General features: G+C 37.6%; 1 protein-coding gene across 1 annotated transcript; it reads left to right on the plus strand.

The window, feature by feature from the left end:
* Nucleotides 1-7408: 7408 nt before the first annotated feature.
* LOC308337505 (olfactory receptor 5H2-like) lies at nt 7409-8347 on the plus strand (the record flags this gene model as incomplete). Its single annotated transcript, XM_080795590.1, has 1 exon — nt 7409-8347. The coding sequence occupies exon 1, from the start codon at nt 7418-7420 to the stop codon at nt 8345-8347; it is 930 nt and encodes a 309-aa protein (XP_080651716.1). The 5' UTR covers nt 7409-7417.
* Nucleotides 8348-14378: the final 6031 nt, after the last annotated feature.

Here is a 14378-nt window from a genome sequence, read left to right on the forward strand (position 1 = left end):
GTTAACTACCTTGAATAAAAGTTTCAAAAAGAACAACTCATATTTAATATCTCTTTAAATGTAAATAATGTAGTATACATACACTTTTCTCATCACTTTACAATACTTTCTACTGTTCAGAAGATTGCTAACAAAATTGTCTTACGTAGTGTTCAAGGAAATACCGTAATTAGGTTAAGAAAAACGTCAGTCGACACTAGAACAGTATTTCTCAATGTCTGCATTGTAGACCAGCTATGGCAAAATCTTACCAAGTATGTATTCAGTATATGTCAAAATCTCTCTGGCATAGACATTCATGTTGTTCTTTTACAATGGTGGTTCATAAATTATAGTGGGCACCAAGACCATGTGGAGAACTTGTGAAAGCATATTGATAGGCTCCATCAGTAGCGTTTCTGATTTAGTTATGCTAATGCTATTGGCTGAAGCCATACTTAGGAACCACTGTTTTAAAATACTCAGCGAAGCAAAGTTTTTATAATAACAAAATATTTAGAGACCAGTCAAAATGGAGTTTCTGCACATCCTCTCTCTCCTACTTAATCACAATATATGTGAATATTCTAAAGGTTTCTACCCTCTGGTTTGTACTTTCCTCCCTGCTTTGGGAGGGTGAGTCCAAATTTCAATGGGGCTCTTGTTTTAAAGGATGAAGAATTGTGGACCCTTTATAACTTTCTCTTGGAAACCAGGATTGAAAGTGATGATAGCCAATGAAAACTCCATTGCCTCATTTGGGTAAGGTTAATAGATGGGACCTCAGTTCATTCAAAAATGAGCTTTTTTTAAGGCATCAAATTTCTTGTTTTAAAAATTATGTTCAGTTAAAAAATGAATTTTTTAAGTAGAACGAACTTGGGATCATCATTCTCAATGAAATTTCGTATACCACATATTCCAGGACACCTAGTGGCTCAGTCTGTTAATCATCTGCCTTTGGCTTAGTCATGATCTCAGGATCCTGGGATACAGTCCTGTATCAGACTTCCTGCTCAGTGGGGAGTCTGCTTCTCCTTCCAGCTACATGGATCACTGTCGTGTATCCTGATGACAGCAGTCCTCACTTTGGCTCCAAGACCTCTAGACCACCAGAGGATAAGATCAAGGGTACCTGAAGCAAAAATTATGCTGGTGGCCAAAAAAATAATAAAAAAATGCTAGTGCATTCCTAGGGGTAACAGTGAGTGGTCCCACTGAACCAGTACAATACACTGGTTGCTGACTCAGAAAACATACAGCCTTCTGGAAATACTCTAATGCTGTAAGGTATCACATGTAGTTATGCTATGAATGAGTCTCCAAAAAAGCTATTCCACATTCTATCCAATAATTGCTTCAGAATGGAGGGCAATAGGAGAAGACCAGTGAATTTTATGGTCATGGGTCCTTTGCTGCACTCTTTGGATGTGAAGTAAATTCCTTGTTCAGAAGATATATTGCATGTAATCCTATGATTTGGGGCAGTGGATAAGGAATTCTGAAAAGTCCAAGATGATGCTTTTGGTAGAATAAATGAATGAAACTCGACCATTCTCTCACACCATACACAAAGATAAACTCGAAATAGATAAAAGACCTCAACGTGAGGCAGGAATCCATCAGAATTCCAGAGGAGAACATAGGCAGTAACCTCTTCAACAGCAGCCACAGCAACTTCTTTCCAGATATGTCTCCAAAGGTAAAGGAAACAAAAGGTATCACATGGCCCAATTGGTGGAGCACCTTGGACAGCAACCTATACTTGTTACAGAGCCTTTTCCTGTTCTGAGCCCAACTCAAAACTAGCAGTTTATCTGGTCACTTCATAAATGGGCTGGAATAATACACCCAAATGATACAGTGTCCAGAATCCACAGGAACCCACTAGGTGTTGTGACTCTTTTCCGGATGCGGGAGGGGCCAGATGCAGTAACTTACCCTTCACCTCAGAAGGGAAATGTCCATGTGCCCTATATCACTGACTCCTAGGAATTTTACTCAAGTATAAGGTCTCTAAATATTTTTTTAAAGATCTTATTTATTTATTTGACAGACAAAGATCACAAGTAGGCGGAGAGGCAGGCAGAGAGAGGAGGAAGCAGGCTCCCCGAGGAGCAGAGAGCCTGATGCGGGGCTCGATCCCAGGACCCTGGGATCATGACCTGAGCCGAAGGCAGAGGCTTTAACCCACTGAGCCACCCAGGTGCCCCTAAATATTTTTTTTAAGTAGACACCACACCCAATGGGGGGTTGGAACTCACAACCCTCAAATCAAGAATTTCATGCTCTATGCAGTGAGCCAGCCAGGTACTCTGGATTTTATTGGATTTATTTCTCCCCCTCTGTCATGCACATTTCTTACGAGGAAGCATTGAACAGTTGCTACTTCTTGCTCACTGGTGTCAAACATCGTAATGCCATGTGTGTACTGGGCCAGTTTGATATCTCTGTGGGGAAGAAAGACAACAAGAATGCTGAGAAATATTTGCACAGCATATATCTGATAATGGCTTGAACTTGTACATCGGAAGAATTCACAAAACACACTAATTAAAAAATAATTTACTCAAAAGAATTAACTCAATTAAAAACTTGACCAGGATTTCAACTGGTAGTTCACCAAACAAGATATAAAGATGTCAAAACAGGACACAAGAAGACGCTTTATACAGTGTGTTATCGGCAAAATACATGTGAAAACCACAGCCCACTTGTATAAACGACCAAGGTTGAGAAGACTACTCTTATTGGAAGCAACATCACAGACCTTCTGTGCTCAAGGGAGGCAACAAAATGAGTTAAGAGGTATTTATACAAAAATGAAGGGGTCAGTAGATTTAAGCCATTTGCGTTATGTTGAAGCCACCTCTGCACACCATCCTGCTTACTCCACCCGTCTACTAGGTTTTCAGAATGACATTATTTTATCGGTGCTATTTTCCCCCCTCCATTTTGGCTTGCACAAGCAAAATTATAAGGAGGCAAGAGTATTGATCAATGAGTCTGCCAAAACAGATGCTGTTTGCTTTCCCCTAGCTGCCAATCAAGTCCCTTGTGAAGGCTGAACATTTTTTCTACTCTTCAAGTAGTAAACCACAATGTCACAAGGAAGTAAATTTTGTACTTTTCTGAAAGAAAGTTCATTGACAACTTACTTTGTAATGCACAAAAGGCAAACCCGAACGCATATACCACCATGTTCAAATCCCTCATTTCCTTTAAGTTGGGGTAAAATACAAAGTCTCTGAATGAGCCTCCAAGGGCTTGTGTGATCCCACCCATGCTGGCCTCCCTCACACCATCTGGTTCCTCCTAGCTTCTCCCTTTGTAATCTGTTAGATTGTGCTACTCCCATGATCTGGGCTCTCTGAAAATCTAGCCCTCCAAGGACAAAGGCCTTGTGGGTGATACAAGTCCAGAGGCAGCAGTCACCAGGTTAGAACTGAAGACCCTCAGGCCTCACCCATACCTACTCACACAGAATCTGCATTTTAACAAGCTCTCTCTCTAGGAGATTCCCAGGCATTAAAATTTGAGAAGCACTGAGCTATGGCACTTCTCACTGTGGTGCTTTATCTTTGTTTCCCTTTGCATTTCCCCTGACTTTTGCCTACTGAGATTTCTCATCAGATTTCAGTTTAACGTGTGGAGTGAGGTCTAGATCTGGAATGTGAGCTGCAGTTTGCATGAGGACAACTATTTCCTTGGGGTTGGCTCCTGAAGGGAACCTCGTTCTCTGGCCTCGATAAAATCATGTATGATTAGCTCAGACAAGAACATATTAATCAAAGCCCTCAGAGCAACACCAATTTATAGATAAACTGATTTGCCTAAACATGCCAGAAGTGTCCTTGGTGGTGGAAAGCAGCAGCACAGTGTGCAATTTCAACTGTTGCAACTAGAACTGTATGTGTGACGTGATGTTCTCAGTCTGTAAAGCCTATTGGGACACCTGGACTTCTCATACAGATTCTAATCTGCAATGCCCAGAAGAACAGCTTAGTTTTGTCCTAAAGGGAACCCTTGGGTGCAATTAGGGGAATTCTTCTTCATGCCTTCCTCTTCTGGAAAAAGAACACAGTTGTAGAATTAGTTGACTCTTGAGTTCAAAGCAGATTTATAATAAACGGCATTTTGCTGATTTTTTAGTAAATGAGGTCCCCAGAATGAATCGGCGTGCAAAGAATTGCGGCAGTGCTACTGTCATTCCGGTGCAACTCTTATTTTTCTTTTCTGCTTGAGACAGCCTAACCCTGAAAAGATCTCCACAATGTCTTAACAAATATTGGTAAGAGACTGATTTATGTAATACTTACTGTTCTTTACAGAAAGTTAAAAGTACTGTTATATTTAGAAAAAATTTTGATTTGGTTTATAAGATGACCAAATAGCAGGTTGAAAATGGAAAACAATCAGTATTATAGTATATGTTAACTACCTAGAATTTGTATAAAAAGTTGAAACAAAAAAGAAAAGAAAACAAATAGTGAATAACCTAATAGTATTTTACTATTGTGAGTAAATCTGGGTAAGCAAAATAGCTCTAAGACAAAATTGCACTCTTTAATCATAGTTAATTATCTGGCTAGCAAAATGACAATGACTCCCTAGGATGAGTTTGGTTCCTAGAAGTTCAGACAGCTTAAAAATGGGTTTAAGGATTTAGGTCATAATGTTTCCTATGTAAGAAATCTCTCTGACGATTCTGTTCAAAATGTTTATTCCATTTAATTAACCACATTCTCTGACTGACCTTTTAAGTTAAATCACTTAGCTATTCACCTGGGTATCCTTTTATCCTTTCACCCACTTTTGACAATAATTTCATATACATATATGAAAATGCAGAAAATGTCCCTCCAGTGTCCTTTCTACTTTCCGACTTAATAAAGGCCCACAGATTGCACTTGGGAATTTTAAATTATCTTGTAGTTCGGGATTGCATGGAAGGAAACCAATGCCAAATAAGTATACATTTACCAATTGCAATTATTGGCATAGGTCATTTATATTGCTAGGAGTAGGTTCCAGGCTTTAGCTCAGTTTTATTCTGCTAAAACCTAGTGGAGAGGAAAGGCCTCTCAAATCAAATGAGAGTAGTTAGAGAAACTCAGTTCTAATTACTGTAACAGCAAAATAAAGTGACTTTTAAATGTGGAACGTGCTTTCAGCAATGTTGGTATATATGTGACCAATACAAAGTTTCTAGCCTAATAGTAAAATGAAAATCTCTATTTCATACACATTTCCATAGAGAAATAAAGTTGGAATTTGGAATGAAAGAAAAAGAAATCATACCCAGTACTGACAAGTTTTAATGAAAACCACAGTTAAGACAAATATTTACCTCCAGTGTCTGAGCTTTTCCCCCAGTTTCATCCTCACCCTTTCTCTGATACTTCCTCTTTCTCTCTCTTCATGCCTTGGCCTTTCCTATCCCTATCCACCTACGAAAACACCATGGACACTCAGTGGACAGCAGCTGATTGCCAACTCCACCCCACATTCCTCAGCACACCCTATTTCATTCTCCTCACTGTTGTGCCCCATGTTTCCTATTCTCCTCTCATTGCTCTCGGACCTCAACTCTATCAGAGAATAGACATTGCTCTCACAAAAGCCACCAGGAATCTATTAATTCCCACACTTAATGATGATTGATCTCTCCTATTCCACTAGAGCACTTACTTCACTTTTGGCACTGTACTTCACTTTGTCCTTGTTGAGGTTTTTTTCTCCCTTTAATTCCACAACACTCAGCTTTCCAATTCCTTCATGCATCTCTGGCCACTCTGCTCAGTGTTCTTTTGCGTTTTTTTCCGTTTCTCACTTTGTGTAAGCCAGAGCTCTTGGTTGCCAAAGGAAATGGGTTAATTGAAAGGAAACTGGCTTTAACGTCAAAACGTTAGGGGACTGGAGAAACCCGCTGGACAAATGGGCAGGAACACAATGCAAGAAAGCCTGTCAAACAGCCAAAATCTGTCCTAGTCTATCTAGCTCACTAAGAGCTGCTGTCCTTGCTACTAGATGCAGACGCAACAGCTTCCTTTGATATGCCTCTACCATTTTCTAGGGTCATGATATTGTTTGCTTAGTTGACTTTGCAACCCAAATTCTCCTTTTCCCCCCTGGCCGTTTGTCCCCTTCTCTCCATTTACCAAATCCAGCATAGGTGACTTTTACTGGCAAACCTACAGCAAGTCCTCTATGATGGAAAAGTCAGTTTATAGAACTTTTGGCTTCTGGACTTAATGACAGCTTCTGTTTGCCACCAAGAGCCATATGGTAGAATAGAGGATCAAATGTTAGCCAATGCATACATGATGTATATCCATTTTGTAATCCCTTTAACTTGCACAAGTTTCTTTTTCCCTCCTTCTTTTTTACGTTATACACTTCAATGGATGGGTCATACAAAACTGTGTCTTTAGTCACCCCAATGAATCCCAAGTCATCATTTCCATTAAGCTCCTATAGAACTATTCTGCTGAGTGCATTTCACCTGGATGTTTCCAGAATGCTCCTTGAAAAAACTGGCCAGCACACCCGAGTCCTCAATCTCAGTGTTTGATGACCATCTACCCAAGCACCGAGTGTCTTCTTTTTCCTACACCGACCAACTCCCTTCACATCTAATATGTCACTGAGTCCTAGTGACTGCACATTCTGATTTACTTTGAGCTGCCTCTTTGTCCTCTCTTTACTCCCAGTATCTTATTGCACACAGACCAAGAACTTCACATCCTGTTCAATCAACCAGGGAGCATTTATAAAGTGCATATTATTCCAACCTATTCATGAGATCTGAATCAATTTGTATAGTAATATCCCAAGACCTATATTTTGTACAAAAACTGTCCTAGCCAATTTCCTTGTATAATTTGGTTTGGGAATTGCTAGACAATAATAATGGCTTCCTGTTTAGTGTTTTTTCACTCTAGTTTCCCCTCCCTTCAGCCTATTTTCTACAACCAAATATTTAATTTAGTAAACATCTGAGGATGACACTCCCTTTCATAAAAGTTTTCGGTCCCAGCCTATTGTTTGAAGGACACAACTGAAGATGTTTCACAGGGAACTGATCACTTGATGATCCAGGCCTTTCTAACGTTTTTACTTTTCATGCTGCATTAACGTCCTATACACAGAACCTGGCTACCTCATTCAATAGTTACTTCACGGATATGCTCATGTTCAGAATGTTTTTCTTAACTTCTAAATATGTTTATTTTGCACATAGTTGGAACTTAAGTAGTTATATTTTTGCAATATAACAGTTCCCCCAAATAGTTGCCATATTAAAGGAAATAAAATTGAAGTGCCTTCAGGCTATTGTATGGTTTTATTTCAATTACCCTCACTGAACAGTCTTTAATAAATCATTAATGAATATTCTTTTTACCACATTTAATTTCAGAGACCATCTGGTAAGAATATGGAAACTAAAAATGCAACAGAGCTGGAAGAGTTTGTTCTCACAGGACTCACATATCAACCAGAGTGGCAGATTCCCTTGTTCCTGGTGTTCTTGGTTATATATCTCATCACCATTGTGGGGAACCTTGGTCTGATTGCTCTCATCTGCAATGACCCTCACCTTCACATCCCCATGTACTTATTTCTTGGGAATCTGGCATTTGTGGATGCTTGGTTATCATCCACAGTATCCCCCAAGATGCTGGTTAACTTCTTTTCCGAGAGCAAGATGATCTCTTTCTCTGAATGCACGATACAAATTTTTTCCTTTGTAATCAGTGCAACCACAGAATGTTTTCTTCTGGCAGCAATGGCGTATGATCGGTATGTGGCCATATGCAAACCATTACTTTATCCAGTGATTATATCCAATATGCTGTGCATCCAGCTGATACTTTTGTCATTTTTAGGTGGCCTTCTTCATGCCATAATTCATGCTTCTTTTTTATTTAGATTAACCTTCTGCAATTCCAACATAGTACATCACTTTTACTGTGACATTATACCCTTACTTAAGATTTCTTGTACTGATCCTTCTATTAATTATCTGATGGTATTTATTTTCTCTGGGTCAATACAAGTATTTACCATTTTAACAGTGCTTGTGTCTTACACACTTGTTCTCTTTACAATCTTAAAAAAGAATTCTCTACAAGGTATAAGAAAAGCCTTCTCCACCTGTGGAGCCCACCTCTTTTCTGTCTCTCTGTACTATGGCCCCCTTCTCTTCATGTATGTACGCCCCGGGTCTGCAGAGGCAGATGATCAAGATATGATGGGTTCTGTATTCTACACTGTCATAATTCCTTTCTTAAATCCAATTATATACAGCCTGAGAAATAAGAAAGTCATAGATTCACTGAGAAAAATATTAAAGAGAAATGTTTAGATCTCACACTAGTATCTATTCTCCTTTCATTAAAATGACAAAATTCTGTGGACAATGTTGCTATGTTTTGAGTAGTAGTCATTTTTTTTGTAGGTATAATTACCTTAGTCTTCAATGACTAGGAGGGAGACTCAATTATCTCATAAAATATTTGTGTATATTTTTCAAAGCACACAAGAAATTTTATTATTTAAAAAATTTTAAAGATTTTATATATTTATTTGACAGAGAGAGAGAAAGAGACAGTGAGAGAGGGAACCCAAGCAGGCAAGGTGGGAGAGGGAGAAGTTGGCTTCCCACTGAGCAGGGACCCCACCCCCCCACCTGCGTAATGTGGGGATCAATCCCATGACCCACAGATCACGACCTGAGTTGAAGGCAGAAGCTTAATGACTGAGATACCCAAGGACCCACACACAAGGAATTTTAATCAAGTGTTCATATCATACTTCAGTAAAACAGAAAACAAAAATGAAAACATTTCACAGGCTTGTCTGTTCCTTGGTGTGATTTATAAATGCATTAAATACTAAAATACTATAGTGCCTCTGAACAGAACTTGATTGTGATGTCTTTGATACTTATGCAGCTATCTAGCCAAGACCCATGTTCCATTTAACTGGATTGTAGAGGCAGACTTGTGTTTGAGTGAACAGAGGTAAACCCCAAGAGTTCTGCTAGCCATCAAGGTTTTCTTTCTCCTTTATTAAGGGCATGGTGAATTTTACCTCTCGTGTGGCTTCAAGTCTGATATCACGGAGAGAAATAAAAAGAAAAGAGAGCAATGAGGGAAGAAAATGACAAGGTTTTAAGACAATGAAGAAAGGGTCATGCTATAAGAGATGCTTTTAGCCTAGTGTGCTTCTTAGAGGAAGGCAGAGGCAAGTTGCCTCTCACTGTCTATGATGCCTACTATAGGCCCTTTCTAGCTGTGTTTGTATGTTGTTGGACAATCTGTAAAACTTCACTAATAAAGAAAGCTAACACATCCACCAAGGACTTAAGCTGGCATGGACACAGACAAAAGTGGCCAACTTGGAAGAAAGTGGTCTTAATATCCCTAGAATTAAAAAAAAATTAAGCTAGAAAGATTTTAAAATCAATAATATGTAGTTTTTGGAATGTGTTATTGACAATGAGGGTCTTTAAATGCATGTGACCAAAGCCCAAATAATCTTAAGGTGACTTAACGTCATAGTGGGTACCTAGTGGGTACTTAAGAGAGATATGAATATTTATATGAATTATGATGTTTTGTGCCTCAAAGTCCATAAATGTTATTTTTTATCATACTCCATTTGCAAAGTATAATGAGTAATCCATCTCAGTCCACCTCTACCCTTCCTTTCTCACCCCTGATTCCATACACAGTTCTACTGATACCACTAAGCCTATAATCCCCATGACTACCCACTTTTGTGATTTGCAAAACTCGAATTACTTATCCTCTTCAGTATCAGTATCAGTATCAGAATCAGTATCAGTATCCTACTGATACTCTCTTACTTCCCAAACTTTGTAAACATAACTAATGTTAATGATATATTTTCAATAACATTTAATAGATTGTCTGCCACTAGGTTATGTAGTATCATATATGATATATTTTTGTAGATGTATATGTATCTATCTACAAAATATATGTATATAAATATATGTGTGTCTATATATAATATATATGTGTCTATATATATGGTGAACATACAAAAAATATATGTGTGGACATATATGTGTGTGTGTGTATACATATGCATATATATGTATACATATGCATATATTTGTCTGCTCATGTGTAAGTCCAGAATATATGATATAGATCTAGTTAGATCTACACTTACATATATATCCACATATCTATCAATATCTTCTTCACCCTGCACTTGTTCACCCTGGCATTATTTAAGGTTTTGTTTTTAGGTAAACCTTGGTTTAACACTGCAGTGCTTTTCCTCCACTTCTCCTAAGACCATGTTTTATACCCATATAGAGTTATTGAAAGCCTTCTGGAAACACCTCATTCTCTCAGGTTCAAACTTTTGCCCATTTAGGTCTCTCCATAGAGAATAAAATCCTCCACGTCACCCCCAAACTACTCATGTTTATTTGTAATGGATATGATGTTTTTTTCTTTAAGGTCTAGCAACGTAAGTGTTATAGCTTCCTTGATGCATTTCCAGATTACCACAAAGAAGATAAAAATTCACACTCATTTGAAGCATATTAGTTTATTTATTCTTCTTAGATCATACCTGGGCTTGTATAGTACTTAGTTTTGGTTTACACACTCTTTTAGAATATAACTTAGAAGTCCTAGTACTCCTGTACTTGTGCAGCACATAGGACAGTGACTTACATGAGGTCCGAAGTAAGTATTTGTGAACTACCTGTGAAATTTTAAAAATACAACAGCATGAACACATAAAATAGAATAGTGACAATAGAATGTGTCACTCTTTATCAGTAAGTTAATGAGCCCAGGGAAATTACCGGGGATAGCTGCTGTAGGCCAGCTTTTTTCCTGTTTCTTTCATGACAATCTTGAGCATCATAGACATAAAGTGAATTCTTCCTCTTATCACTAGAATTAGTTCCTTGGATGGGGTATGAGACAATATCAAGGAGAAGCCCTTTCATTAGATGCTTGTTTAAAGATATAACACATATAACTATTTAATAAAAATATCAATATTAAAAAAAGAAAGGGTGCCTAAATTGCTCAGTTCCTTAAGCATCTTCCTTCAGCTCAGGTCATTATCCCAGAGTCCAGAGATCAGGCTTCCTGCTTAATGGGGCGCCTGCTTCTCCCTCTACATCTCCTCCGCCTCCCCCTGCTCCTTCATGCTTTATCTCAAATAAATAAATGAAATCTTTAAAATAAATAAAGAAAAAATAAAGAAAAATATCATTATCATGTACTTCTGGAGGTACAGATCACAAGACTAGACCAGATCATCTGCTCTCTTTTTGTTTTCTTGAGAGATACTCCCAAGACCTAGCAAAGGAACTGAATGGATTAATGTGCAGCTGTTTTTATTCTTTAAACTTGAGAATTTATATCTTGCTTATGTGTGCAGCTTATTGATTCTTTGCTTTATGATATTCCTATCATTCTGATTTTTTCTGTTAATTATCTAGACTTTTCTCATGTGTTCCTTTTTATGATCCCAAAACAAAAATAGTAATAGAAACTACTACTGTGTATTTCTTCACTCTCAGAAAGGTCTGTTTTCCTAATTGGCTTTTTCTTTGAATGAGAAGTCTGACATCCACCTGTGAGTCTGAGAATGGTGTGTTACCTCTCAGGTCTGATTGTAGGCTGGATGAGTATGGGACAGAGAGCTGGGGGTCTCTCAGAAGCTCAGAATTCCTCTGTAGCCTCCTCTTGTATATTTCAGGTTTGTAGATTCATTTCTTCTGGTTGGAACTTTAGCAAAATGCCAACTATTTTATTCCTTCCTGAAATCCATCAAAATCCTTTGTCCACTGATGTAATCCCATTCTCATTTCTGTAACAGTGCTATTCATTTTGTACACTATTTTTGTGATACAAGTAGCATGTTGGGAAGGAGGTAAAAAATATATATCTGTGCAAAGCCCATATTATAGACAAGATATTCTACAAGTTCTTTAAAAAGAAAATATGACATTACATATGTATTATTTAGTAGATACTTAGATGTAAAGGATGATATCACAATGTTAAGTTTGTGTATTTGTCTAGAACAACTGCTGCTGATGTGGGATTAAGTCATCCCTTGGAAACACAGATTACATACTTTGAATATTCTTTATTATGAAGGTTCGTTTTCTTAACTTGGAGATTTTAAAAAACTCATAATTCCTGCAAAAATCTTCTGCACAGCAAAGGAAACTACCATCAACAACAAAAAAAGGCACCCTACTGAAAGGGAGGAGATATTTCCAAATGATATGTCTGATAAAACAGTCAGGAGTCAAAATGTATAAAGAATTTACACAACTGAACACCAAGGAAACCCAAATACTCTGATTAAAAATGGACAGAGGACTGAAATAGAATTTTCACCAAAGAAGACATAGATGGCCAATGGACACATAAATGGATGGATGTTCAACATCACTAATCATCAGGGAAATGCAAATGAAAACACTGAGATATCACCTTACATCTGTCACAATACTTATAATCAGAACCACAAGATATAATTAATGTTGGTGAACATGTATATAGAAAGGAAAACTTGTGCACTTGGTGAGAACACAAATTGGCGCAGCCACTATAAAAAAGAGTATGGAGGTTCCTAAAAAAATTGAAAAGTAGAACTACTATATGATACATTAATTCCCTTACTGAGTATTCATCCAAAGAAAGTGAAAACCTAATTCAAAGAGATATATGCAACTCGATTTTATTGCAACATTATTTAAAATAGCCAAGATATGGGAACAGCTCATGTCCATTGGTTGATGAATGGATAATGAAGAAGTACACACACACACACACACACACACACACACACACACACGGAATATTATTTTGCCATAAAAGAGAATGACATCTTGTGATGTGCAGCAACATGGAAGGACCTAGAGGGCACAATGTTAAGTGAAATAAATCAGTGGGAAACAAATACCATATGATTTCACTCATATGTAGAATTTAAGAAACAAAACAAACAAAAAATAACTAAAAAGACAAACAAGCATAAAAGGAAACTTAAATATAGAGAACATCCTGGTGGATGGGAGGTGAGCGGGGGTGGGGGGATGGGTGAAATAGAAAAAGGAGATTAAGAGTGTACTTATCTTGATGAGAACTGAGAAATATATAGCATGATATTGTACACCTGAAAATACTATAATAGTGTATGTTAACTACCTTGAATAAAAGTTTCAAAAAGAACAACTCATATTTAATATCTCTTTAAATGTAAATAATGTAGTATACATACACTTTTCTCATCACTTTACAATACTTTCTACTGTTCAGAAGATTGCTAACAAAATTGTCTTACGTAGTGTTCAAGGAAATACCGTAATTAGGTTAAGAAAAACGTCAGTCAACACTAGAACAGTATTTCTCAATGTCTGCATTGTAGACCAGCTATGGCAAAATCTTACCAAGTATGTATTCAGTATATGTCAAAATCTCTCTGGCATAGACATTCATGTTGTTCTTTTACAATGGTGGTTCATAAATTATAGTGGGCACCAAGACCATGTGGAGAACTTGTGAAAGCATATTGATAGGCTCCATCAGTAGCGTTTCTGATTTAGTTATGCTAATGCTATTGGCTGAAGCCATACTTAGGAACCACTGTTTTAAAATACTCAGCGAAGCAAAGTTTTTATAATAACAAAATATTTAGAGACCAGTCAAAATGGAGTTTCTGCACATCCTCTCTCTCCTACTTAATCACAATATATGTGAATATTCTAAAGGTTTCTACCCTCTGGTTTGTACTTTCCTCCCTGCTTTGGGAGGGTGAGTCCAAATTTCAATGGGGCTCTTGTTTTAAAGGATGAAGAATTGTGGACCCTTTATAACTTTCTCTTGGAAACCAGGATTGAAAGTGATGATAGCCAATGAAAACTCCATTGCCTCATTTGGGTAAGGTTAATAGATGGGACCTCAGTTCATTCAAAAATGAGCTTTTTTTAAGGCATCAAATTTCTTGTTTTAAAAATTATGTTCAGTTAAAAAATGAATTTTTTAAGTAGAACGAACTTGGGATCATCATTCTCAATGAAATTTCGTATACCACATATTCCAGGACACCTAGTGGCTCAGTCTGTTAATCATCTGCCTTTGGCTTAGTCATGATCTCAGGATCCTGGGATACAGTCCTGTATCAGACTTCCTGCTCAGTGGGGAGTCTGCTTCTCCTTCCAGCTACATGGATCACTGTCGTGTATCCTGATGACAGCAGTCCTCACTTTGGCTCCAAGACCTCTAGACCACCAGAGGATAAGATCAAGGGTACCTGAAGCAAAAATTATGCTGGTGGCCAAAAAAATAATAAAAAAATGCTAGTGCATTCCTAGGGGTAAC

The sequence above is a fragment of the Martes martes genome (genome assembly GCF_963455335.1).
Source record: "Martes martes genome assembly, chromosome: 1".
Lineage (NCBI taxonomy): Eukaryota > Metazoa > Chordata > Mammalia > Carnivora > Mustelidae > Martes > Martes martes.